Genomic DNA, 26,244 nt, shown 5'->3' on the forward strand with positions numbered 1-26,244 from the left:
TAACTAGAACTATATCTAGTTTGTATGTCAAATGACAATGGAGATGTTAATTTTTATTTGTGAGGGGAAAGTCTTAAGTCATTTGTAGAAAATTGTAGCTTAAAGTAGGTTTGTTTTTTCGTGTTGCCAATTTATCTAATTTTGTTAGAAGAAAAAATGTTATTTTAGTTTCTCTTTATTACATTGTTAGTAATTTTGAATATATGGATAAGGTGAATAATTTTTATTCTAAAAAATATAAGTGTACTCTAAATGGATATATGGAGATGCTGTGGCTGAGGGGTAAAACACTTCGAACCGGAAGTCCCGTGTTCGAATCCTGGTGAAAACTCTAGGTGGCCCACTTCGGAGACCGATTTTGAGTTTGTCTTTGTAACCTTGCTTTTTTTTTACATCAATAAACTAAACTTTGTCGAAATAAAATTGCACTTATATCTCTGGAAAGGTAATGAAGCTGAATTCAAACAAACAATATTATTTTCTAAACTTTGTATTATACTAAAATAACTGACAACAAAATTACCATAGTCTAAATAAAAACAGATGTCATTGCTATAGGTCTTATATCTGTTGCTTTGCTGTTTGGCTTTTCTGTAGCTAGTGGTTTTTCTTCAGGGTAGGGTAGCTAGCCCTACGCCCAACCCACCTCCTAATATCAGATTAAAAAAAAACAGAAAGTGTATCAAACATTTTTAAATAGAAATTCTAATTGTATGTGCGTCTTTGTATCGGCAGATGTTAAGACTACTTCTGCTGACTCTGGTGGCTACTTGGGTCACGTGTGAGGAGAAAGTGAGCATCAAGTATGAGGCACCAGTCTTAGCCTTCACACTCCCAGGTCAGTCTCTATGGTCATCGAGAGAGACACAGTACACCTTCTCTTTGTGCAATAGTTTTCTGGCTTTCTGATTCGTTTCTATTTAATCTGTGATAGTATTCTTTAAAACTTTGGAAAGCACTTTCGAAGACTGGACGTATAAACTAACTGGGATGAGGTCCAAACAAAAGAAGTTTATCAATAAAAAAAAAACAACATTCAAATTACAAAATAGAAATGATCTCTTTTTATGTAGTGTGTATTTATTTATTTTTCAAATTCTAGCTGTGTACTAAAATATTAAAAATTTTAAATTTGGGTCAGTATTATTAACATATTACAAAAAAAAAAGGAAATAAGTTATAGACTATTTGGTCCTATATATCACCTATATAAAATACATATTTACCTGTCGTCAGCTGACAACAAGGACATCGATAAAGTCATCTTTCATTACTTCGTTAAGAACGTTGGCCACCAGGGACACGGAGTTCTGACAAGTAAGTTTGTTTCCCCTTCAGTACTAGAAGCACGTCACACTTGATACACTTCCTCCTGGGAGCTGGAAAACAATTTACGGGCTCAGAAAGAACACTGGGTGGAAACTGGAATGGTATTTCCAAAACTGCTCTAACGATTTTGCTACAAATTTGACATTTTATGTATAGCTTTCGGGGGAAAAAAAAACAACCTACCTAATCAGTCTCACAATGAAAACTGGGCTTTGATCGTTTTAATTTTTCAAAATAAAATCATCTTCGAATTACATTTAATATATGTCTTTATATCCGGATCAAAGCTTCAGCGGAAATTCCCGCTCTCGACTCAAATGTTGTTTTTTTGTGTGAGTTGAACCAATAACTCGATGTACATTCACATTTTGCTCACATTTTCGTGTAGAAATCAGCTTGAACGGTCTTTTTTTAGAAATTTCGTTTTGAATGGTCATTCCCTGTTTTTACTTTCTAAGACGTTACTGGTCAAAGTTTTGAAGTAACACTTAATAGTTCTTGTCTTTGTCTCCAGCTGAAGGATGGCAGTACCAGTCACGTGACGTCAGTCTCGATGGCGCTGACAAAGTTGAGGCTTTCGCTGTTGCGTATGACGTCAGGAACCACGTGCTGTTGAGGACACCCAGCTCCACCCTCACTTTGAGTAATTCTATGTGTTGTTTAAAGAAACGAATAGCAAGAATAAATAAGACAGTAGTTATGAAAGATATCAAGATCTAGATCTAAAAAGTAACAGGTTATCGCTTTATTAAAGCATTTATTTCAACATTGAAGATGCTGGGGGGGAGGAGGGGCTAAGTGTGAAGTGAATTTAGCGCATAAAAATATGACATCGTTTTTTTTTAACTTGCGAACTTTCATATAAACTCTAAACACATGAAAAAGTAGCCTAATCGAATATAGTGAGTTGATTGTGTTAGTATTGAATATGTTGAGTTGATTATGTTAGTATAAAAATAATGGGCTATGTGCTAAAGTGGCATAAATCGCTTGGATACATTTCAAGGGGGCCCGAACTGCAATCCCGACTCCAAATGAAGTATTTCTCCCAGAAACCCCTCCCATTACATGTTCGCAATAGAGCACAGCGTTCTGAGCATGCTCTAACAGGAAAGATTCGCTATTCAAAAGCTATTGTATTCCTTGGTCCACGTTTGCTCGAGGATCTCTAGCGAGCCGCGCGGCCAGGATGCAAAAAGGATATCGTATGGGGAGCATCATAAACCTTTAAGCTTAGTCACCAGAGTATTGTTATAACTCTGCCATGCGCACTGCCATTCAAGATAGCGCAGAAGGTGCGCAGTGCCAGAAACTAGACTAGGAAGGATGTTTACATGAGAAGTGAGAACGATTTCCGCCCAAGTCTAGAGCCGATATAAAGATGCTGTGCTCATGGCAGATGTCCTATGTGTTTGTCATGTCCTCTTGTAAATAAAAACATATATCTCGTTGAGTTGCCTCCTTAAGTTATTACAGTATGATTGATTTACTCCACGAGACCATTTGCCGGTGGTACCGATGTGTCTGGAGCTGAAGAGCGTGCAGACCTTCTTCGTAACTTTATCGGTGAACTTCCAGGGCCCTCATACACATGATAGATTTGAAGTTTTAACAAATCTCAAAAGCAACCTCCTGACCAGGACGCATGTTAGTCAACACCCAAAAAATGACATTACGATCAAACACTAAAAAAAAACAAACGAATTACTATTAGTATCTTTTTGTTATATGATGTAGGTTAACAATGTTGGTCATGTTTTAAAACCTAACTTCTTTGGCAGAGTAGAATAGTATATCTGCTTTTATAGTTTCTACTGTTTTAACGAGAGCAATATACGGGACATTGAAGAACTGTCTTCCCCCCTGTCTTCCCCCCTCGCCCCCCCCCAAAAAAAAAGTCAGGTTCTCATTAAAACTGGTAGGACTTGCCAAGCACTCGGCCTCCACGTTCATAATTAATTAACGAATATAATCTTGCAGTTTACTATAGGCTTGTTTCAAATACAAATTCCATATGTAACTGTTGTGCGCTACATAATCATAGGCAATCTCATTTCAATGTAGATGACAACAGGGTCGTGGCCCAGCTGCCTGGTAGAAAGATGAGAGGCGCTGTGATCTTCAGAGATGACTTTAACTCTTTCAATACTGCCAATTGGAAATATGAAGTCTCTATGTTTGGTGGGATGGTAAGTTCATGAGTTGACCATCACAAGTTTATAGTGGGTGAAGATAAGAAAAGCTGGATATAGTTTAACATTATCGTTGAACATTATTGTATTGCTATTTCAGAATTGGGAATTTCAAGTCTACACCAACGACCCTAAAAATGTCTTCACTAGAGATGGAAATCTGCACTTAGTACCTGTAGGTACAGAGATAAAAATAACAGTTTTGACACTAAGAGCTTTCAAAGATATTAGAAATAGAATAGAGGAAATTAATAAAACGTTTCTAGTTGTGTTTTTTTAATTTTAAAAAATGTGTGCGCTAAAAATTTTGTTTTTAATCTTTCTTGTCTAAATGTAACGTCTCCTGAGCGCTACATTGAATTATTGACAAGACTTTGACAGTATATATTTTATTCTGCATTTACTTATTATTGTTTTTGTTTCGCTTAAGTTCCCAACGACAAATGATCCCAGATTTGATGAGAACTTCCTGCACCATGGAACTATGGACGTGGCACGTGAGTATGACGTCATTATTAATCATTTAAAAAAAATAATTTGTGAGTATTCAATAAAATTCGAATATTGATTACACTGGCAACATGCGACATAGTCGATCAAAATTAATGTATTCAGTATTAACCATTAGAAATCAGAAAGAATTATAGTTGAATAGTTCTCTCAGTCTCTGTCCGTCTTTCTGTCTCTCTCTCTCTCTCCCTATTTTGGTATCTATCAATCTATTTTCTATGTGCCTATAATGGATACAATGTATTTCTTGACTTTCTAGAACTCTGGGGTTATTGTACAAATAACGGAAACTATGGCTGTAGTCGTGAAGGCCAGTACGGGTTACTTCCCCCAATCATGTCCGGTAAAGTCATGAGTATCCCAACATTGAGGTATGGCATTGTTGAGATTAGAGCAAGGATTCCTAAAGGAGACTGGATCTGGCCAGGTAAAATAGTCTTTACGATCACCACTAGTGAGGTAGTGTTATTCTTATCTTTATTGTTCTAAGTTGTAACCCATGAAATTGCTGTTAGTCAAGGATTTGTGTTTCTCCCTTTTTAACTAGCTATTTGGATGATGCCACGAGACAGTGCCTATGGAGGTTGGCCTCGTTCTGGTGAAATCGACATTATGGAGTCTAGAGGTTAGTTTTTGGCTGCTTAGTTACCAATATACAAAACATCCAAGCTTAGTCAAAAAATGTTTAGCATTCAGAAAAAAATTAATTCTGGTGCTATTTCCCGTAGTTGATCGGCCTCCACTTTTAACGGGCCAGATCTGTGGGTAGCATAACATTTATGGTGTGAACCAACCCAGTTAGCCTAATGGTCACATTTATTATTGAACCTTCAGGCAGGACTTGTGTAAAGAAGTCCCTGTCCACGAATGGCTGTTGAGAGAAATTCGTCTCAGCCGTCAAATGGATTAAGAGAAAACACAGCGCTCGATTCAATGATAGACTTTTCACGGTACAGAGTAGAACTTATGCCTATGAAGGAAGATATGTTAAAATTCTTAGACTTAAATATTTTTGCGCCTCTCAAAGATTAGTCATCAGCCGTGACTTGTGATGTTTACAGCCTCTTCCCATCAGGTGTCCACTGCCTAAACATCTGCCATGCTTTAAATTTCTTTTTTTTTCCCTATAGGTAATACTGTCCCCATCGGAGTTGGCACTGTTAGCAGTACACTTCACTGGGGCCCTGCTTGGGATAACAACAAATACTCTCTGACAACTGGCGAGAGGTCAGTGATAGCACTAGTTTATGTTATTGTTTTTAGAGTAAATATAAAAGTATGCCGCACTTACTGAAACATTGCAACGAAAATGGCCAGCATGGAAATCTATCTATCTATCTATCTATCTATCTATCTATCTATCTATATAAACCCACAAACAAATTAGTAAAGCCTAATTTAAATGCTAATTCAATAAATCAATCTTTCTGCTATATGTGCATTTCAATATCCTTAATAAGGCATAAACTATTTGTATTCAAACGTTCTTCATTACTTGAAGCAACATAAACAACATTGCCAGATTAACAAATGTATTGTATTTAGTAATTATCTAGTCATTGTTTTTGGATATGTGTATGTGTGTGTGTCTGTGTGTGCAATAATCATGACATGACTCAAACAAATCATGAATCATGAACAAAACTTTTGTCATGAACAAAACTACGAATGACAAGGTTGATTATTTTTTGAAATCTACAGACATACTGGCTCCTGGCACGACTCCTACCACACCTGGAAACTTGAGTGGACCCCTGACCATTTAATGTAAGTGTTAACTTATAATCGTGGTGTATTTCTGAACTTTGGAGTTACTTAACAAAGAATGGTAGCTATAACTGTGCTCCTATAGGTCAGTATGTCTCTCTTATTCTGAACTTTGGAGTTACTTTACAAAGAATGGTAGCTATAACTGTACTTGTATAGGTCAGTATGAGTCCCTCTTATTCTGAACCAGCAAATTCCGTGGTCGTCATCTTTTGTCAGATATTTGTTTGTGGTCATCATCTTTTGTCAGATATTTGTTTGTGGTCGTCATCTTTTGTCAGATATTTGTTTGTGGTCGTCATCTTTTGTCAGATCTTTACTTGTGGTCGTCATCTTTTGTCAGATCTTTGTTTGTGGTCGTCTTCTTTTGTCAGATCTTTGTTTGTGGTCGTCATCTTTTGTCAGATCTTTACTTGTGGTCGTCATCTTTTGTCAGATATTCAAACATAAAACTTCAAGGGAAAGTTAAAAGAAGAAATGTCAGACATAATAAAGAGATGTCCAGAACTCACATAGTGACATCATAGTTTGTACTGCCTGATTACATACAAAAAGTTATTCAAGTTTAACCCTAACAAGGTAGTGAAATTCAAAATGAACAAAATGAATAATTCCATCGGAAGGTTGAAAATAATTACGGAGAGAAAGAGTTAAATTCTTATTTTTTGGAACTACATACTAAAATTAAATTACTATATGCAAATACCATATCACAGTGAATCTAACACTTATAATAAATATAGCCTATATATTCAGTATTGAGTACACCATACCATCGCTTATTTATTTTATTTAGTTTATTACAAGCATGCTTTACATTTTCTCCTCAGTACCTATGTAGACGACCAACAAATTATGAATGTCAACCCTGGGGCTGGATTCTGGCAAAAGGGAGGCTTTACTGGGGCAAACATCTGGGCAGGTGGCGAGAAAATGGCGCCCTTCGATAAAGATGTAATGTGTTTATTTGTTGTTTTTTTTCAATTCATTTAACATAAGTCTCAAAGACAAGAGTCAATATGCGTTGTATTTTTACTTAAAGTTACGTATTTTTAAACATTTTGTATTATACTAGTATAACATAATTTTAAGGTAAAAATGGCAAAATAATATTTTACAAAATAGAAACCGAGAGCTTTCATAACAAGAGAGCTCAAGATTTGGATGGTCGCGGCCAATATAAAAACAAATTGTATTCTACTGAGTATCTTAAAATGTGATCTTAAAGTTTAGTCGTTAGTATTGTTAGTCAGTATTATGTTGTCCCACACTCTTTTCTTCAACCGTGACATGGTGCCCATTGCTTTGGCTATCCTGTTGTTAATGTCTTTATCCAGTAGAGCATTGTTGGATATGATGGAGCTAAGATAGCAAAAGTGATCAACAATTTCTAGTGCTTGGCCATTAATGTTTACATGAGGTGCAGTATTTGCGTTCTGAACTAATATTTAAGCCGAACTTCTGGCAAGTAGCAGATAGTTTGTCTGAATATCAGAATCAGCCACAATAGCTGCATCATCAGCATACAGGAGTTCCGTGACGAGTAGCTTCCTAACCTTGGTTTTTGCCCGCAGCCTTGATACATTAAATATTTTTCTAGAAGATCTTGTATGGAGAAATACACATTCGTTGATGTCGTTGTACGCATAATGCAGTAGACAGGAGAAGAATATGCCAAACAAAGTAGGTGCGAGCACACATCCCTGCTTGACACCACTCCTAACCTCAAAAGGTGCTGGCTGGGCTTCATTGAAATTGACAGTAAAATTCGTTTCCTTGTGAAAGCACTCAATGAACTTTAGTAGTTTGGGAGGGCAGCCTATTTTCCTCAGGAGTTTGAAAAGGCCACTTCTGCTGACCATGTCAAAGGCTTTAGTCAGATCAACAAAAACGATGTAAAGGGGTCTGTCTCTCTCTCTGAATTTCTCCTGCAGTAGTCGTAGAGAAGATATCATGTCTATAGTGGACCTACCACTCCTGAATCCACACTTTGACTCAGGGTAGACTCTAGAAGCTATCTAGAAGCTATCACTTGCAGCCACTCCAGCGAAGATTTTGCCAACTATCTCAGATCCCTTTATTCTTATAGATTGTGACTATATTTGCGTCACGCATTTCCTGTGGGCCTGTGGGACATGACCTGCTTCCCAGCAACGGAGGAGGAGATTATAGAGTTCAGGGAGCAGGAGTGATTCGTTGGCCATAACTACTTCCGCTTGGATGCCATCACTCCCTTGAGATTTTCTATTTTTCATGCAGTTTATTGCTTTTTTGAGATCACCAATGCTCGGAAGCTCATCTAGGCATTCCAATACTGGAAGATCTGGTAGAGAAGCCAGGGCGACATTGTCTACTGTATTCTGTGTGGCATAGACATCGAGGTAGTGTTCACTGGCGGATCCAGAACTTTGGAGTGGGGGGGGGCGATTTTTTTCCAAACCCTAACCCTAACGCCCAGTAAACCCTAACCCTATGCATAAACGTGCGTACAGCATATATATATATATATATATATATATATATATATATATTCGATATATGAGAATAAAATAATACTGTTTCTCAATCTTCGGCGAAAAAAACAGAAAAAAAAACAGTCTTTCTCTTGCAGGCTTGGGGGTCTAGGAGAGCGCTATAAGCTTCTTCAGTGGGGTTCGGGGCGAAGCCCCGACGCCCAAAAGCGTTTTCTTGCATTTTTCTCTGCAGAAACGCATTCTTCTGACATCTACAGCTCATTATTTATCAGTGGAATTCGGGGCAAAGCCCCGACGCCAAAAGCGTTTTCTTGCATTTTTCACGGCTGAAACGCATTCTCCTGACATCTACAGCTCATTACTTATTAGTTGTGTTCGGGGCGAAGCCCCGACGCAAAAAGCGTTTTCTTGCATTTCTCACTGCAGAAACGCATTCTCCTGACATCTACAGCTTATTATTCATCAGTGAGGATCGGGGCGAAGCCTCGACGCTAAAAGCGTTTTCTGGCATTCTTCACTGCAGTAACGCATTCTCGTGCCCTACAGCTCATTATTCATTCTATTATAAAGTGCCTTTTGAATAATGAGAAAAATATTCTAATATGAATTTATAGTCCCTTAATACATTGCAAATAAAACCGATTTGTTCTTTGAAAAGATTAGATACCCCACATATTTAGATTAAGGTTTTGAGGATCGCCGCCGAAAAAAAAATATTCGATTAATAATATTCAATAAAATTCTAGCATACATTGTGAGTTATAGTCCTAAATTTATTTAACTAGAAAAATATGAGATAGAGTAAAGGTTGGAAAAAGTCGACTAGGAAAAGATTATCTGGCTTTTGAACTCATCTCAACCGTAACAGTTATATTGAAAAATTTCGTTTGAATTATAACTTTTCCAAAGCAAAGTCTTTCTTAAAATAGTTATGATAAATTCATGTCAAATTACACAAACTCTGTCTGGAAAGGGCAAGGGCGGTAAAATGAAAACGATTAATTCTCGCTCCTTTTCATAATTTCTGCTATTGATTGCATTTTGCATTAAAGAATAGGGGTTGGGCGACTCGATATAAGAATTTACTTTATAGCATATATAAATTATATTAGTGACAGATTTTTTTTTATTTTGTAATTTCTTACTATAATACAAAAAAGAAAAAAGTATTGACTTGTCCGATGGGGGGAAGGGGATTGCATGTATCGCACTTCCACCTGTTTATATTATATAGATATTCGACTAATTTTGTTCACATACTATGATTTCTCCATAAAAGTAGGACCGCCCCCCCCACTCAAAGGGTTTAGATGGGAAGGGCGGTGGAGGTATTCGCTCTTCCCCTTCCAGTCGGCCAACAGGTGAACGACATAATATAAAGACCGGTTAAAATACCAATAACAAGTTTTAATCATATAGATATTTAATTGATTCTGTTAGCAAGCTGTGATTTCTACAAATAAATAGGACCGCCCCCCCCCACTCGAAAGTTTATGGTGCGGGGGGGGGGGCGGATTGATGCCATCGCCCCCTCCCGACCCTACCAAATCGGCCAAAATACTAGAAGGGGGGGGCGAAATAATCTAAAAATAGGTTGAAATATAAATAATTAGTATATATTATTAACATAAGTAATAAATTCGCATACAAATTGTGTGAATTCTATACATTAATTCCTCCGCCCCCCTTCGGGGGGGGGGGTCGGCCGAGTGGGGGGGGGGGCGATCGCCCCTACCGCCCCCCCCCCCCTGGATCCACCAGTGGTAGTGTTCTGTCCATCGTTCTAGCTGCTTGGTTTGATTTGTAATTTTTTCTCCAGATTTTGATAGAAGGGGGGCAGGCTTAGACACTGTTGGACCCAGGGCCTTTTTAATGCCATCAAACAGAGCTTTACTCTAAAGCCTTAGTCTACCGGATCTGTGTGATGAGCACTTTGCTATACGGAAATGAAACTTGGTCAATCTACTCTTCGCAGAAAAAAAACGCGGAATGTCTTCCGCCTCCGATGCCTAAGGCGGATCTTTAAAATAAGGTGGCAAGATAAAATAACCAATGAGGAAGTGCTATGAAGAGTAGGTTGCCAGGACATCTGCTCTGTTATCAGAAGCAGACGCATTGGCTGGCTTGGCCACGTTCGTAGAATGCCAGTAGGTCGACTTCCACGTTACATTCTGTATGACGATCTAATAGAAGGCAGGAGAATGTTTTCGGCTGAACACCAAGATTCGCCTCACTAGCTTGCTATTATTGGCCAGGTTCTGTACATCTAAGCTGATATAGGGGACACCGTTTGTCTGAGCTTCGTTATTGTTTTGTCTTGGTGATAGTAAGTCTGTCCTATAAGAGATCTAAGACTTTACTTATAAGAGATCTAAGTTTCTCGCAGTTACCTGTAAAGATCTAAGTTACTCCCAGTTTTCCTTTTAGAGATTTGTGTCCAGCGGTTCCCTTACTGTCTCTCTGAAGATCAAAATTGATGTTGAGTATTTAGGTTCTATTTTTATTATTATTTCTTCCACAGTTCTACATGATCTTTAACGTGGCTGTTGGTGGCACTAACGGTTTCTTCCCAGACAACTACAACTGGGGCAAGAGGAAACCATGGGCCAATAACTCTCCACACGCAGGGGAAGATTTCTGGAACGCCCGTAACGAGTGGCTTCCCACATGGCAAGGAGAACAATCCTCTATGTTGATTGATTGGGTAGAATTCAGACATTTGTAAAAAGTTATTTTTTTAAATTGTTAGAGGTTCTATACTTTGTGTAACTTGCATTAAATTAAACATTATTTCATACATATTATCTGTCTGGCCTGTCTATATAGTTTAGTTTGAGTATTATACTGATCTAATTGAGTGTAGGCAACAATCTGGTTAAATATTTATGCGAGTTTTAGATTTCTTGCAATTTGAAATGAAACTTTAGAGATAATTCAATAATATACACAAATTAATTGGCATTGAATATTATGAAGCTATCAGGCAAGTGATCACTAACATACAATTAAGATAAGATAATTTTTATTGGTCCAAACACATGGAAATATTCAGTTCGACTACAATTGACCACCAGGCTGCTTTTTGTTTCTTTATGAATGTCTTCAACTTGTGTCTAAACCTCAACAGAACTACGAACATTTTATTAATAGTGTAATCCTACAGTTGATTAAACTCGCAGCAGTCCCTCCAGATCTCTAATGCTTAACCCACGGCTAGCGGGCCACATCCGGCCACTGCCGAGGTGTTACATGGTTTTTTTTTAAACCTATGCACACTAACTATAATGAAGCCCAATTGAATTCTTATTTTTTTGTCTTTTCTTCTGTGTGACTCAGCCTGACTGTCGATACAGGGTTTTGGGTTCCACTACTCAAGAAAATACTGTTCTCTGAACACGGCTATTGGGACTCTTTCATCACAAGAGACGAATAAATACACATATCCAAATACACATATCCAAAATAAACATATCCAAATGCACTATTCGTTTTAAATCAAGATGTCAGTACTGAAATCTGACAATATAGTCTTTGACTCTAAATTTAATAGGTGAGAGAGTTGTTAACATCGCGTTTTTATAGATCTAGATCTAAATGTATAGTATATTGATTTAGTTACTATAAAGTTGGCTCCTTGTTTTCATTCTTGTGTGTGTGTCTCAGAAAGAAATGTTCTAGAATTATTGAATTCTGTATTTTAATACAAACGTTTTTCACAATTCGTGGATAACGGCACGCTTTCTATGAAACCTTTTCACTTTAGGCCGTAGTATAAATAGAAATATCACTACAATAAGAATTCCATATTTTTCAAGCATATAATCTTTCTTTTTCCCAAAGTCAGCTGATTGTCATTTCCGCTTCCTTTTAGACAAGGTCGAAGCAAAAATTTGACAGTTTATGTATATTCTTTGGAAAAGAAATAATAACTAATTGGCGACACAGGGACAATTCTCTGCTTTGACCGCTATAGTTTTTTAAAGTATAATTATCTAATGATTAAATTTGATCTGGATGTCTAGACAATATTCTTCTTGAATGTGTATACGTCAGCGGGTATTCCCATCTATCCATGGAGGGCTCTGGCCTGCTTCAGCATAACCTTCCATTCAGATCTCTCCTGGGCCTTTCGTCTACACGCTCTAACCCCAAGCTGTTGCAGATCTGCCTCCACATCATTGATCCATCGTATTCGGGGTGTGATTTTGGGTCGCCTGCATTTTGGTTTTTGCCTGTATACAATTTTTGCTCCTCTGTTATCTGAGATTCTTTCAAGGTAACCTGCCCAAAGTAGTCTGTTCTTTTTTTTTATTTCAGTCTCTATCGGTGGGTCTTCATACAATTAATATATCTCATGGTTAGTGCGTGTCCTCCACCCTGTTTTATCTTGTCACGTATCAATTTAATAAACCCAAGTCTAGGTTAATTAATTTAACATATCCATGCATGTAAAGCACGGAATTTCCTATGACGTAAGCAGACATCTGTCAATCTCTTGTATGACATTTATCATGATTTATGACACTTGACAGCAAATAATTTGATTGTTTAAAGAAAATGATTTCATTGGTTAAGCCAAGTGTCAAAATTGGAGGTTAAAAAAACGCGCGAAGAGAAGGTCAATCGTGATGTAAATTTCATAGAGCTAGGACGTATTTTAGTATTGAGTTATAATTTGTAGAGACAAGTCTTGAATTTTGTTAAATCTAGTAGTAATCTGAATATGTTTCATTATTGAGCTTTGAATGAAGTTATTCATCTGATACAGTTTTATTTCTGAATATATTATATATATTCTTGTGATTCCAAGTTTCGAATTAAAGTTCAGTATTTGAATTAAAAGGAGCTTCATTTATTGAATCTCTAAGATAGCATTTAGATCTAGAGATATACATCTACAGAATCCCCGGCATGTCACAGTAACGTTTTGAAACATTTAACATCTCAAGAAAAAGTCTACAACCTTAGCACATCTCAGCACTATCAATGAATTAGCACATCTCAGCACTATCAATGAATTAGCACATCTCAGCACTATCAATGAATTAGCACATCTCAGCACTATCAATGAATTAGCACATCTCAGCACTATCAATGAATTAGCACATCTCAGCACTATCAATGAATTAGCACATCTCAGCACTATCAATGAATTAGCACTTTCAACAACAAGAAACCTGTGACAAACACTATAGCTTCTCCTAAGAATTTTTCGTTCCCAAGCATTTAGTATATTTTCGGTTGTCTTTGACAGTGTCTAGGTCTTACTTGCATGCATTGGTACAGGTCTTATTATGGTTTTGTCAGGGGGAGGTATGGCGAGAGTGAATTTGTTTATGGTTTAGTCTTCTTTGAATGTGAGAGAGAGTGTGTTAGTCAGTGAGGTCTTGTCCCCGGGGTCCAGGAAGGTTGGACGGTCGCTTCCTGAACTGTTTGTTGTTTATGAATATTAATATTTATTGTGCATTATTTGTGCTCTATCGGATATTAAAGTATTGTTTGTATTTCCATTGACATCAGGAATTGAAGTTTATCTAGCATCTGAATTCCGATACCCCCCCCCCGAAATGAAATCCCCCCCTTCAGGGGGGGGGGGGGTATCGGAATTTAGTGACTGATTTTTTGCTTTGATTTTGTTTATTTTAGGTGAGATTTTAATACGAAACTATCACTTGCCCCAGCACAGCAAAGGAGGTTTTGAGTTTAAAACCCCCTAACAGGGGTTTTTGAGTTTAAAACCCCTACCAGGAGTTTTTGAGTTTAAAACCCCTACCAGGGGATTTTGATTTTAAAACCCGCTACCAGGGGGGTTCGAGTTCAAAACCCTCTACTTGGGGGGAAGGGGGGGGGGTTTGAGTTTGGGTTTCGCAGTTAAATTCCCCTCTTCTATAGCACAAAACAAAAAAATCCAAATGACAATCCCCCACGAGCACAGTTTATGAAGATTTTGATTTTTAAACCCCATCCAAAATTTATGATAAACCTTCTCTTCAATATAAAAAGAGAAAATTACACACTCAAATTTCTATGAGCGTAGCCAAAGAGGTTTTGAGTTAACCCCCGTCCCCTCTTCAGTAGTGTATGAGGCTAACAAATACCTCTTCTATATAAAAAAAGAAAGTTACACATTCAGAAATCTATGAGCGTAGCCAAATGGGTTTTGAGTTTAAACACCGCAAGCGGGGTTTGAAGCTAAAAAATACATCTTTAATGTAAGAAAAAAAGCAAATTACGCACTCGAAGTGCTATGATCGTTGCCAAAATGAGTTTCGAGTTTAAACCCCCCTTCAGAGTGGTTTGATGCTAAAAAATACATCTTCAATAAAAAAAAAAGCAAATTACACACTAAAATTATTTGAGCGTAGCCAAGACTATTGGGGGTTTTGAGTTTAAATCACTCTCCTACAGATAGCTTTTTTTAAGTTTAAAACCCTTCCAGATGGTTTTGAGTTTAAAATATCCCTACAGAGTGTTTTGAGGTGGGAAACCTCTATCTTCAATATTATTCTAAAGCAAACTACAGTTACTAAATTCTAAGTTACTAAAAAAAAAACATAACTCCAGAGATTTTTTAGCTTAAAACCCCCAAAAGATGATTTTGTCGATAGAACTTCACTTTTCGATATAAAACCTAAAAACATTAAATGTGGCTCAACAAAGATGGCTAAGACAGATTTTAGGAGTCAGTTATAGAGATCGGGTGTAAATCCAGGAAATCCTATGCCGAACTGGGAGTCGACCCCTTAGTAAAATTGTGACAGAGCGTCGCATGATGTTTGCGGGACATGTTCTCAGACAAAATGAATTAGGCATAAGAAGAGTTGCGATGACATCCTAGTACAACTTGGCGCCACACATTCATGGAGGTCCTCAGAGCAGGTGGGAAGAGGCTTCAGACATTACCAGTGACAGATTTCTGTGGAAATAGCTTGACGGCAAATGCGCCGAACGGTGCGGGAGGGTCTAAGTCAGTAAGAAATGCTTATTAGGTTTTTGAAATAAAACTTTTAATAGCAGGAAAATGCACTGTAGATACCTCAGAATATGCATTTTGTTGTCTTTCAATATCAGAAATAGTGCTTGACGGCGCTCCGCCCCGCGCTCACCCCCCCCCCTTGCTGGCTATGGCGGGGAGTCTACAATTTTCCCACTAACTCCAGGAAGAACCTATTCTAGGGCACAATAAGCGTCTTCCGATAGAATGATTGGTCAGAATTTAATAAATATAATATACACACACACACATGCATACATAGAAGCATATTTTTTTCGCCGGGGTGGGGGGGGCGGGGGGGGGGGGAGAAACAAAATCCCTCCAACCCCCCCCCCCCCCCCCGAAAAAAAAATCCTGGCTACGCCCATGTTATCTAGTATTATATAATTGTTATTCATGGCTATCTGGAGTTGAAGTTTATCTAGTATTACATAATTATTATTCAATATTCATGGCTATCTGGAGTTGAAGTTTATCTAGTATTACATAATTATTATTCAATATTCATGGCTATCTGGAGTTGAAGTTTATCTAGTATTACATAATTATTATTCAATATTCATGGCTATCTGGAGTTGCAGTTGAAGTGTATTAGTTTAGTAATATTTCATTGTAACCCCTAATGAGCCAAGCAAAGATCAAGAAAGGAGAGAACCTTGACAGTTTTGTATATTATTTTCTTGTTTTTACTTGAAATCGTTTTGCTCTTAAGTAAATGATGGATGTCATAAAATGCTCTGTTTCCTCCTGCTATTCTTTCCTTTATTTCTGTTAGTAGGTCATTTTGAAATCAATTGTACTTCATAGATATTTGAAAGTTTGGACATTTTCAAATTTGTGGTCTTTAATTTTAATATAATGTCCATCTGTTTGATTGTCTCTTGTCATTGCGATGTACTTGGTTTTACTGTCAATGACCTCAAGTCCTGCTGGTCGAGACCCTTCTAGTTGTGTGAAGCTCTTGAAGTGTCAGAGGTTTCTTTACCCAATAATTTCATCAATTTCATGGGCCTAAGCAAGGTATTGTAGAGGTTGGCTGTATAACGTCCCTGTTGGCTGTGGACCTATATTTTCTCTACGGAAGTAGTTCGTAGCTTCTATGTCGTATGTCTTTATCATAGTGAAATAAATGAATAGAAGTTTTTATGAAACATTTTGGGCACCGTCTTCTAGGTCTGGGTCTAAAAGCATATCATTAAAATCTTATATACTTCTGAGTAGACTTATACATTTGCTTAACCAGGATTTTTTTCTGGGATTTTGTTTAGGGGGGGGGGGAGGAGAGAAAATCTATCGCTCTTAGAAAGGATGGTCAACTATATAATTGAGGAATTGTTTTAAAAAACAATATTTGAAAATTATTTGTTTATCTTTTTCATTTTTTTTAAATCTTTTTTGTTTTTGCTGAAACTGGTGGGGTAGAGATTTTAAGGCTACACTGGGGTCGGCGAGAGTAAAGCTACAAAAAGGGAAAAAGGGAAAAGGCATGACGTTTTTCTATCCACGCATTACAACAACACACCTCAAGCTGGGCGTTTTTCTTAACTTTTCACTTTCCATGTTCATTGATCGCTAATGAAATCAATGCCATTAATTAGCTGACGTGAAAAGCAAATCTATAATTTGAACATTCTAAGAAAGAACGACAGGCTACCACACAGTGCAGCACATTGTGTAAACATTACAGATGTGTAGTGTGATCTGAGGATACAGTTAACAGTTAGATTATCGTAGCAAGAAACAAGGTAGATGAAAAAATATAGACATTGTTTATTAATAAACCTTATTTGAAATGCTAAATCCTAATACCTTTAAAATGTCTATGGCACCTCATGTCTCGGAAGACAATTGATGCGCCCAGGTGAGTCACCGGCATTGGTTTCGTCTTGAGACTGGGCAGAATCTGGTGTGACTTATCAAACAGAGCTTGACACAGTTCGTGCATGTCTATGCATCTGTCCTAGGGCTGGCTGACAAGGCAGCTTTCTTTTTCTTTCTCTTGGCTGATGCAGCTTCGTTTCTTTTGCACTCGGCGAAGTTCGTACCAACACGTACAGTCCATGCTGTCCGGTCTTGGGCTATCTCCCCCCACATGCTTTCTTCGTTGCCCTTACTCTCATGTCTCGCTTACAGACATCTCTATATGGCAGCTTTTTGATCTGACTCCCTCTGTAAGGTCAGCGTATAGAAAGTCTTTATGGATTCTTCCATCTGACATGTGAGTGACATGACCGAGCCAGCGTAGTCTTCTCTGTGTAAGAAGAGCATAGATCCTGTGCATATTGGCCCGTTTTAGAGCGTCCTGGTTGGTGACACGATCCCTCCAGGAGATGCACATTATGCGTAAGTGGAAGCTATTTAATCTGTGCTCTTGGCGCACGTTAGCTGCGCAGCTCTCACTGCCATAAAGAAGTGTGCTCAGAACGCAGGCATTTTAGACTAGGATTTAGGTTGACGTGGTCTATTTGGTATTTTCACACACGCGCTTGGAGAGTTTTGCCATTGCTGCAGAAGCCTTTTGTTTTCTTTTTGTCAGCTCAGTGAAATTTAAGGTATTTAAGATTTATTTTAAATAGTTATCATGTTTTCTTCTGGTATAATGCACATATAGTAAGACACACATAAATACCTTTTAAATAGCCGATACCTTGGTACTGTCTTAGACAATACATTAAATTTTACTGTAAATACGAATTATATCAGCAAAAAAAAAGGGCAGCAAAGATTACGATTACTTAGAAAACTGTCCTCGTTTAATGTTAGTAAAAAGGCCTTGGCTATGTTTTATCACGCTCACATCTGCAATATTTTACGTTTTAATATTACTACCTGGTACGGCAATCTGAACATTAAAAATAAAAATAAACTTCATAGAATCCTAAATGCTGCTGGTAAAGTCATTGGCAAAAAACAAAACCCATTTGTGCAGCTGTTTGAGACAAACATTCATTAAAAAGCTAAAAAGATTTTAGAAATAAAAAAATCACCCTTTGGGTCAGGATTTTGTGATTTCACTATTTTCTCTAGTTATCATGTCTTCTTTGACAAATGTCCATATGGATAATAAAGATTATTATTAATATTAATAGATGTAAACCTGTAACTAATTAAGAAAACTGAAGCAAATAAAATGGAGCATATTCACTGGACGGGAAGACTGTATAAACATTTAAAATTTTTTTAAAGACTCAAATCAGCTCAAGTTTTAATGTTTTAATGATTATAACTATGTCTTTAAAAAAATATAGTGCTTAAAAGAAAATTAAATCATATCCAATGTCACGTGATATATTTTGATGGTGACGTGATTTCTAAAGCACGTTTAGCACCTAGGACTGTTTAGACTTGTACAGGGGACAGTACAGTGACAGTCCCGAAGATTAATGAGGTATGCAGTATTTCCCTTAGCTACGCAGCCTCAACTGTGACAATCATAATACACTGAGTAAAGCTTGATCTAGCTGACATAAGATTCATTGTGAGTAAAGAATTCAAGCTAATGATGTCCAGCCATATGCCGCTAGCTATAGAAAAAGTTACAATGAAATAAAACCCAAGTACACAGTTTCCTGTAGAAGTTGCGAGTCCAATTAAATAACATCCAAGTAGCAACTCTTGACTGAATACGTCTGCTGTCTAACAAGCTCAAAAAAAACGATCGTCTAATCTCTGATAGAGGCTATCGCTCACCTCCCCCCCCCCCCCCCCAACAAACTTAACCTTTTGGTTGGGCCGCAATTTTTTTTTACTTTTTTTAAGTTATCTTTTTTTTTCTATTTTAATCCATTCTTAAATTGTGTTGTTAATAACAATATTTATCCATTAAACAATCGATAAGGAGGGGGGGGGAAGATTTTTTTTAGCGTTTCCACTCAATCGCTCTTGTTAGGGAGCCCCTGGGTCAATTCAGCGCTAATGGCATCAGCTAGGTAAAAGTAAAGGGCCGTTAGACATTGTGCTGGCCACATGACACCCTCGTATACCTTAGTCCACACAAACAGTTGACCTTTACATCTTCTGCCAAATAGATCGCAATGCCTGTAAGGGAAACATATTAACTCTACCACACCGCTATAAACTGAAATTTAAAATATGGTAACAATGCTTGTATAATTCTGAAAGTTATGCAAATTTTATAGATGACATCCATTCGTCATATTTAGTTAAAGAAAGCCATTTGTTGTTGTTTATGTTTTTTCCTAACTTTGTTAATTAGACTAATTATAGTTCCGGCACTCAAAAGTTCTCGATTTGCCCTCTACACAGACGCACAGCTCTACTCCACAACCAATACATTTGATTTAGAAAGGACAGGCATGACACTTAATGACCATTGCGTCCAAAGTAAATGTCTATTTCCCCTGTACATTCTTGGCTTCATTATTGGCATTCAGTGAATTCTAGTCAACTGTTTTTTAATTGACTCTACAGATATGTTGAAACTTGTACTACTGACTGTAGTCTTAACGCTGATCGAGTGTCGTGACATTGTAGTTATAAAGTACACAAAGCCAATTCTATCTTTTACTCTAACAGGTGAGAGCTTTTTACGCTATAGTATTCTTATAGTGTGAAGGAATAGATGCTTGGCCATATAACCTTTGTTAACATGTTAGAAATAATTGGATTAATGGAAGATTTCCTCAGTAAAAATGACACTTTCATGTTTATGATCCCGTTGACGTTCTTCAAGTAATGGTAAGAGAGTACAAGAAAACATGAACACAAATATTTTTTTATTCAAGACAATACTACTTCTTTTATACAACTTATAGAGTGATTATTAAGCTCTCAATCACTAATGAATGATTGATCTTACACAAAATGAGCATTTTTTCACCCCACCCCATGTAGGAGAAAGAATCCTGATTGAACACATGCATAGATCTACTAGATTATAGGCATTTTGATCATGTCCTAGAAGATGATTCACAAATTATTCCTGAAATTTTGAAACAAGAATATATATAGGTGACCGGTCATTTCATCCCGGTCACTTCATCCCCGGTCTTTTCATACCCAATTAAATATTTTTTTCTTATTCATTGTTTAACTGTGCTGTTAAGACTTTGACTTTAAGCCCTCGTTTCATGTAATATATAAATATGTATGATTATGTAAAATGCATTTTAATATTTTTGGCATGTTATTAATGCGTTTATAGTGTTTCTCTTTCTAATTTACATTCTTGATGAGAAATCGTGTAATATATTGTGAATATGGCTGTTTACTTAGATATAGCGCTTCTATTAAATGTTGGGGGTGTACTATTATAATATTATCCTGCGTATGACGTAATGATCAAAGACCAAGGTGTGGTGAAAAAAAGTGGAAATCTTTTAAGAGATGAGAAAGATTTGAATACTTATTATCATGCCGCTGGTAACCCCTGACGACCATCTTCCACTTTATTTTTCAATCGCTCTTTCTTGAAAATGGGCGCGTCATTTTTAGCCTTGAAATTCAGTTTTATTTGTTCTAATAAAGGCTGACTTCACCCATCCTAAGAATATCATGTCGCCTATATAAATTTTGCTTTAATTCCTTTTAAATATTGCAACTGTAGGTTGTGTCATAGGCAAAGAGAGTTACAAACTTTATTCAGCAATATAAATCGATGGATCGTCTTCTGTAGTTACATCAATAGCATGTCTATCTTATTGATTCAGATAAATACAAAAACACTTTTTCACATTACCTCTATATTTATACATGTTCAATGTTTATAGTTTTTGATAGCATTTAATTAATTCTTATCTAATTCTTACACTTTTTGTCGTGTAAATAAAAATGAATGTATTAAATATGGCTTATTTCATGATTTTTACAATTACGATTTGTTAGATAAAATTACCAGATGATGAAATGACCAGGGGATAAAATGACCAGGTGATGAAATGACCAGGCGATGAAATGACCGGGGGATGAAATGAGCAGGGGATGAATTGACCGGTGATGAATTGACCGATGATGAAGTGACCGGGGATGAAATATCTAGACTGGAAAACGGAAACAAATTCTTATCGGCGATTGATCAACTCACAGACCTATATATAGAGATTGTTATGTATTAATCACAGACTATATATTCACACAAATTCGTGAAATAAAGCCATTTCCAGTTATTTTCCATTCAGAGAATATAAAAGGATTCTAGATCGAAATAATTCACGTCTATTGATTTTAGTCATCTTATGTACATATAGATAGATTGATTTTGTTTTTATGTATCTAAAAATTGAAAAATATTAATTATGAGAAGAGAATGCTCTTATTTTCGATGTTGAATTACTAAACATTAAATTATGTTACATAGGTTAGGATTGAAAAAACAACTTTACTTCTTATAATTACTTTACAAAACAACGCTTTGTTTCAACTTTTTAAAAAGTTTTTCACGACATTTTTTGTAGTGTTAAAAGCATAGACTTATATATATATCTATTTTCTATATTTTATCTTGACTGGAAATCGGAAATAAATTATTATACTCGATTGATCGATTCATAGACCTATATATATAGATTTGTATGTACGTAACTTTTTTTCAAGCTATAAGAGAAGTCGCCCCAATCAATCTTTTCTGTCTTAGAAATCTTTTTCTGTCTTGATTTTTAGTTTTCAAAGTTTAGAAATAATGCAAAATCATTTCTCGGATTTTCTTTAGAATCCACTATTGATCAAAGAACTATATATTCACGCAAATATAAGAAACAAAATCTATTTCCTGTTAGTTTCCATTCAGATAATGTTTTAAAAATCCTAAATAGAATAATTCATGTCTGTTGATTTAAATCATCTTATGTACATTTAAATAGATTGATTACCTAGATCTTTCTAGATTATGTATCTAAAAATTACAAAATAATAATAATGAGACGAGAGTACTCTTAATTTTGATAACATCTAAAAATTAAATTTTATGTTACATAGGTTAGGGTTGAAAAAAAAACAATTTTACTTCTTATAACTACTTTACAAAACAACGCCTTGTTCCAACTTTAAAAAAAAACATTTCACGACATTTTTTGTAGTTTTAAAAGATCCCCATGTCCAGTCTAGATACAATATATACAAGTCTATGGTTAAAAGATCTCCTTGTCGTGTAGTGTTAAAAGATTTCCATGTCCGGTCTAGATATAATAAATATAGGTCTGTGGATTAAACGCTCAATGAATTCCGAAATACCAAAAATGTTCCATATTTTTTCTCGTTCTGTAGCCAAAATTTAATTTTTCAGACCATGGGGTATATGGGGCAGATGTCCCAGCCTTCATCAGGATTCGAACCCGTGACCTTCCAGTTCAGTAGACAAGCGCTTTACCACTCATTCACCGCGACTCACACTAGTGTAATTCTTTAACATACAGGAAAATTAGAGCTATTTTCGAGATCTGTGGCTATGGTTGTGAGCCCACCAAGACGTTTTCATGAAGTTCTAAATTGAATACGGAAACCTATTTGATTGCACACACACAAGTCATGACAATGGTGGTAGCTTATCCATACGTCAGTATCTTTATGGCACACACAAGTCATGACAATGGTGGTAGCTTATCCATACGTCAGTATCTTTATGGCACACACAAGTCATGACAATGGTGGTAGCTTATCCATACGTCAGTATCTTTATGGCCCACACAAGTCATGACAATGGTGGTAGCTTATCCATACGTCAGTATCTTTCACACCTAATTCAACAAAACAAAACTTGCTATTTATGGATTGCCATCATGTTTGAAAATGTCCAATGTTTGAGTGATAATCATAGTGACAATAGTTGCTTGGTACTCTTCTATATTTTTTAGCTTGTAAGCTACGATAAGCAAGTAGAGAATGAATACTTCGTTGTTTCATTTAGGACTAACCATTGGGGACATAGTATATATTTATTGTCATCTGAAAAAGATTTCTTTTTCCTAAGCTGACAACAGAGGCATTCAATACGTCGTGTTCACTTTCTTGGTCAAGGATGTGAGATACAAAACTAATGGGGTTATCACAAGTAAGTCCTAGTGTGTTTTCACTAGTTAATTCCTAGCGTGTTATCACAAGTAAGTCCTAGTGTGTTTTCACCAGTTAATTCCTAGCGTGTTATCACAAGTAAGTCCTAGTGTGTTATCACAAGTAGCCCTAGCGTGTTATCACCAATAAGTCCTAGTGTGTTATCACAAGTAAGTCCTAGTGTGTTATCACAAGTAAGTCCTAGTGTGTTATCACAAGTAAGTCCTAGTGTGTTATCACAAGTAAGTCCTAGTGTGTTATCACAAGTAAGTCCTAGTGTGTTTTCACTAGTTAAGTCCTAGCGTGTTATCACAAGTAAGTCCTAGTGTGTTATCACAAGTAGCCCTAGCGTGTTATCACAAGTAAGTCCTAGCGTGTTATCACAAGTAAGTCCTAGTGTGTTATCACAAGTAGCCCTAGCGTGTTATCACAAGTAAGTCCTAGCGTGTTATCACAAGTAAGTCCTAGTGTGTTATCACAAGTAAGTCCTAGTGTGTTATCACAAGTAAGTCCTAGTGTGTTATCACAAGTAAGCCCTAGCGTGTTATCACAAGTAAGTCCTAGCGTGTTATCACAAGTAAGTTCTAGTGTGTTATCACAAGTAAGTCCTAGCGTGTTATCACAAGTAGCCCTAGCGTGTTATCACAAGTAGCCCTAGCGTGTTATCACAAGTAAGTCCTAGCGTGTTATCACAAGTAAGTCCTAGCGTGTTATCACAAGTAAGTTCTAGTGTGTTATCACAAGTAAGTCCTAGTGTGTTATCACAAGTAAGTCCTAGTGTGTTATCACAAGTAGCCCTAGCGTGTTATCACAAGTAAGTCCTAGCGTGTTATCACAAGTAAGTCCTAGTGTGTTATCACAAGTAAGTCCTAGTGTGTTATCACAAGTTAAGTCCTAGTGTGTTATCACAAGTTAAGTCCTAGTGTGTTATCACAAGTTAAGTCCTAGCGTGTTATCACTAGTTAAGTACTAGTGTGTTATCACAAGTAAGTCCTAGTGTGTTATCACAAGTTAAGTCCTAGTGTGTTATCACAAGTTAAGTCCTAGCGTGTTATCACAAGTTAAGTCCAAGTGTGTTATCACAAGTTAAGTCCTAGCGTGTTATCACAAGTTAAGTCCTAGCGTGTTATCACAAGTTAAGTCCTAGCGTGTTATCACAAGTTAAGTCCTAGTGTGTTATCACAAGTTAAGTCCTAGCGTGTTATCACTAGTTAAGTCCTAGCGTGTTATCACAAGTTAAGTCCTAGCGTGTTATGACAAGTCCTAGCGGATAACTGATATATATATTTACATAACTTAACAACGTACCGTAGCAGATGACAGAACGGCCCGCAAATCCTTAACTCCCAAATGCCAGCCCCTTTCTCGATCTTTCCGTGCTCGTTCCCTCCTGTTAGGCTCTCTATATATAATTCTCTTGATGGTCCAACCATGCGTTACACCAAGATAAAGTCATGAAAAGATAACGCTTTTATTTCTGCAAGTCGGACTAGAGTTATCCCATGTAACTTTCACCTCCACAGAGAGCACGGCTCAGAAAGAACAAGAGATGGTTGGGTGGGGAGAACAACTAATACTTCTGTGTATACATTCACTATCTTTGACTACATTTAGGTGTCTGTATTTTATTTACACACGACAATATCTGGTATCATGAAAATAGTTGCATGTTTTATCTGTAGCTTTGTTTTCATTTTGTTCCTTCGTACTGCCCTTCTTTTCCCATCCATGGCCACGGCTTCACATATATTTGGTGGAGTCGACAGGTCTTTTAGTGGAGTCGACAGGTCTTTTAGTGGAGTCGACAGGTCTTTTAGTGGAGTTGACAGGTCTTTTAGTGGAGTCGACAGGTCTTTTAGTGGAGTCGACAGGTCTTTTAGTGGAGTCGACAGGTCTTTTAGTGGAGTCGACAGGTCTTTTAGTGGAGTCGACAGGTCTTTTGGTGGAGTCGACAGGTCTTTCAATGTAGTCGACATCCCTGCGTCAGTCGCATATTTCTTGAAAAATGTCATCGACGAAACTGTTGCTCTCGAACTTCGCAAGATGGCTGTAAGCTTTGTTTGCGAACATTGAGATAACTATGGCGACTCCCTGTCCATTGTTCTACTCACGGAAGCACAGTCATACACTCTGCTCGACACTACGCTGCCTACATGACAACTTCCGGCGTTTATGGTGGCGAGGCTGAAATTGTGGCGATGTCTCAAATACTTCTCGCTACTATCACTATTCACTTCCGAGAACGTCCGCATGACCCTCCTCGAGTTTACAATCCGGGTCAACGTTTCTCCCTATCCCTGCTATTTAGCGGTTGCATCCACCTCAACGTACTGGAGTGTCAAATTATCGCAGCTGCTACCTCACAAACTGTCCTTATTTCCCGGACATCCCTGACGCCATCATATTCAAATTTGCCTTTTACCTTTACGCGCAGTCAATTCCCTGTTAGATTAGCCTTGGCCATGACAAGTAATAAAGCGCAAGGCCAAACGCTCAAAAAGATATGCCTATATCTTCCAAAACCTGTTTTCAGTCATGGACGTATGTTGCTATCTCCAGAGTTCCTTCTTTTCATTGACTCACAGTCTTTTGCCCATCCCACCCCATTTGGACAACTGTGTCGTTCAGGAAGTGTTCACCCGTCACTAAATAGCCGCGTATGCTACGCCGTTGGTCGACTAGTACATTTCATTCTCTCCATCTGTTACAGGATCACGAAGTGTTTCTGTGTAGTCACGTGATCCTGAGATGTGTAGAGGAAATGAAGGATGACAATATCAGTCTTTTTAAATTAGATGTTTTTTAGATGTCAGTATTGAATATGTGTTATAGATGTCTGTATTAGATACGTTTTTTTAGATGTCTGTATTAGAAATGTTTTTTTAGATGTCTGTATTAGATATGTTTTAGATGTCCGTATTGGATATGTTTTAGACGTCTGTATTAGATATGTTTTTAGATGTATGTATTGGAT

The 26,244-nt window shown here is 37.1% G+C and overlaps 2 protein-coding genes across 3 annotated transcripts in view; both read left to right on the top strand.

The window, feature by feature from the left end:
- Window positions 1–688: 688 nt before the first annotated feature.
- On the top strand, window positions 689–11,073 carry LOC106074358 (beta-1,3-glucan-binding protein-like). Its single transcript, XM_056034639.1, has 12 exons — window positions 689–838; window positions 1,237–1,317; window positions 1,844–1,972; window positions 3,394–3,518; window positions 3,622–3,696; window positions 3,952–4,018; window positions 4,291–4,458; window positions 4,579–4,656; window positions 5,162–5,258; window positions 5,733–5,798; window positions 6,629–6,752; window positions 10,794–11,073. Exons 1-12 carry the CDS (start codon window positions 736–738, stop codon window positions 10,995–10,997), a joined length of 1,317 nt encoding a protein of 438 aa, XP_055890614.1. The 5' UTR covers window positions 689–735; the 3' UTR covers window positions 10,998–11,073.
- A 5,801-nt stretch (window positions 11,074–16,874) lies between these two features.
- The window catches only part of LOC106064155 (beta-1,3-glucan-binding protein-like), a 40,216-nt gene continuing 30,846 nt past the window's right edge, over window positions 16,875–26,244 (top strand). For both annotated transcript variants that reach the window (XM_056034637.1, XM_056034638.1), the window contains exons 1-3: window positions 16,875–17,011; window positions 19,698–19,802; window positions 23,191–23,271. In XM_056034637.1, coding sequence (XP_055890612.1) covers window positions 19,700–19,802; window positions 23,191–23,271 — 184 coding nt within the window. In that variant the 5' untranslated portion in view covers window positions 16,875–17,011; window positions 19,698–19,699. The remainder of the gene's footprint in view (window positions 17,012–19,697; window positions 19,803–23,190; window positions 23,272–26,244) is intronic.

The sequence above is a fragment of the Biomphalaria glabrata genome, chromosome 7, assembly GCF_947242115.1.
Source record: "Biomphalaria glabrata chromosome 7, xgBioGlab47.1, whole genome shotgun sequence".
In the NCBI taxonomy this organism is placed as follows: domain Eukaryota; kingdom Metazoa; phylum Mollusca; class Gastropoda; family Planorbidae; genus Biomphalaria; species Biomphalaria glabrata.

Excerpts from the sequence above, each read along its gene's own strand:
- LOC106074358 (XM_056034639.1), top strand. The coding sequence starts at position 736 with ATGTTAAGACTACTTCTGCTGACTCTGGTGGCTACTTGGGTCACGTGT. Across the intron at positions 1,973-3,393 it reads CAGCTCCACCCTCACTTTGA|ATGACAACAGGGTCGTGGCC; the intron begins GTAATTCTATGT and ends ATTTCAATGTAG. Across the intron at positions 4,019-4,290 it reads TGGAACTATGGACGTGGCAC|AACTCTGGGGTTATTGTACA; the intron begins GTGAGTATGACG and ends TTGACTTTCTAG.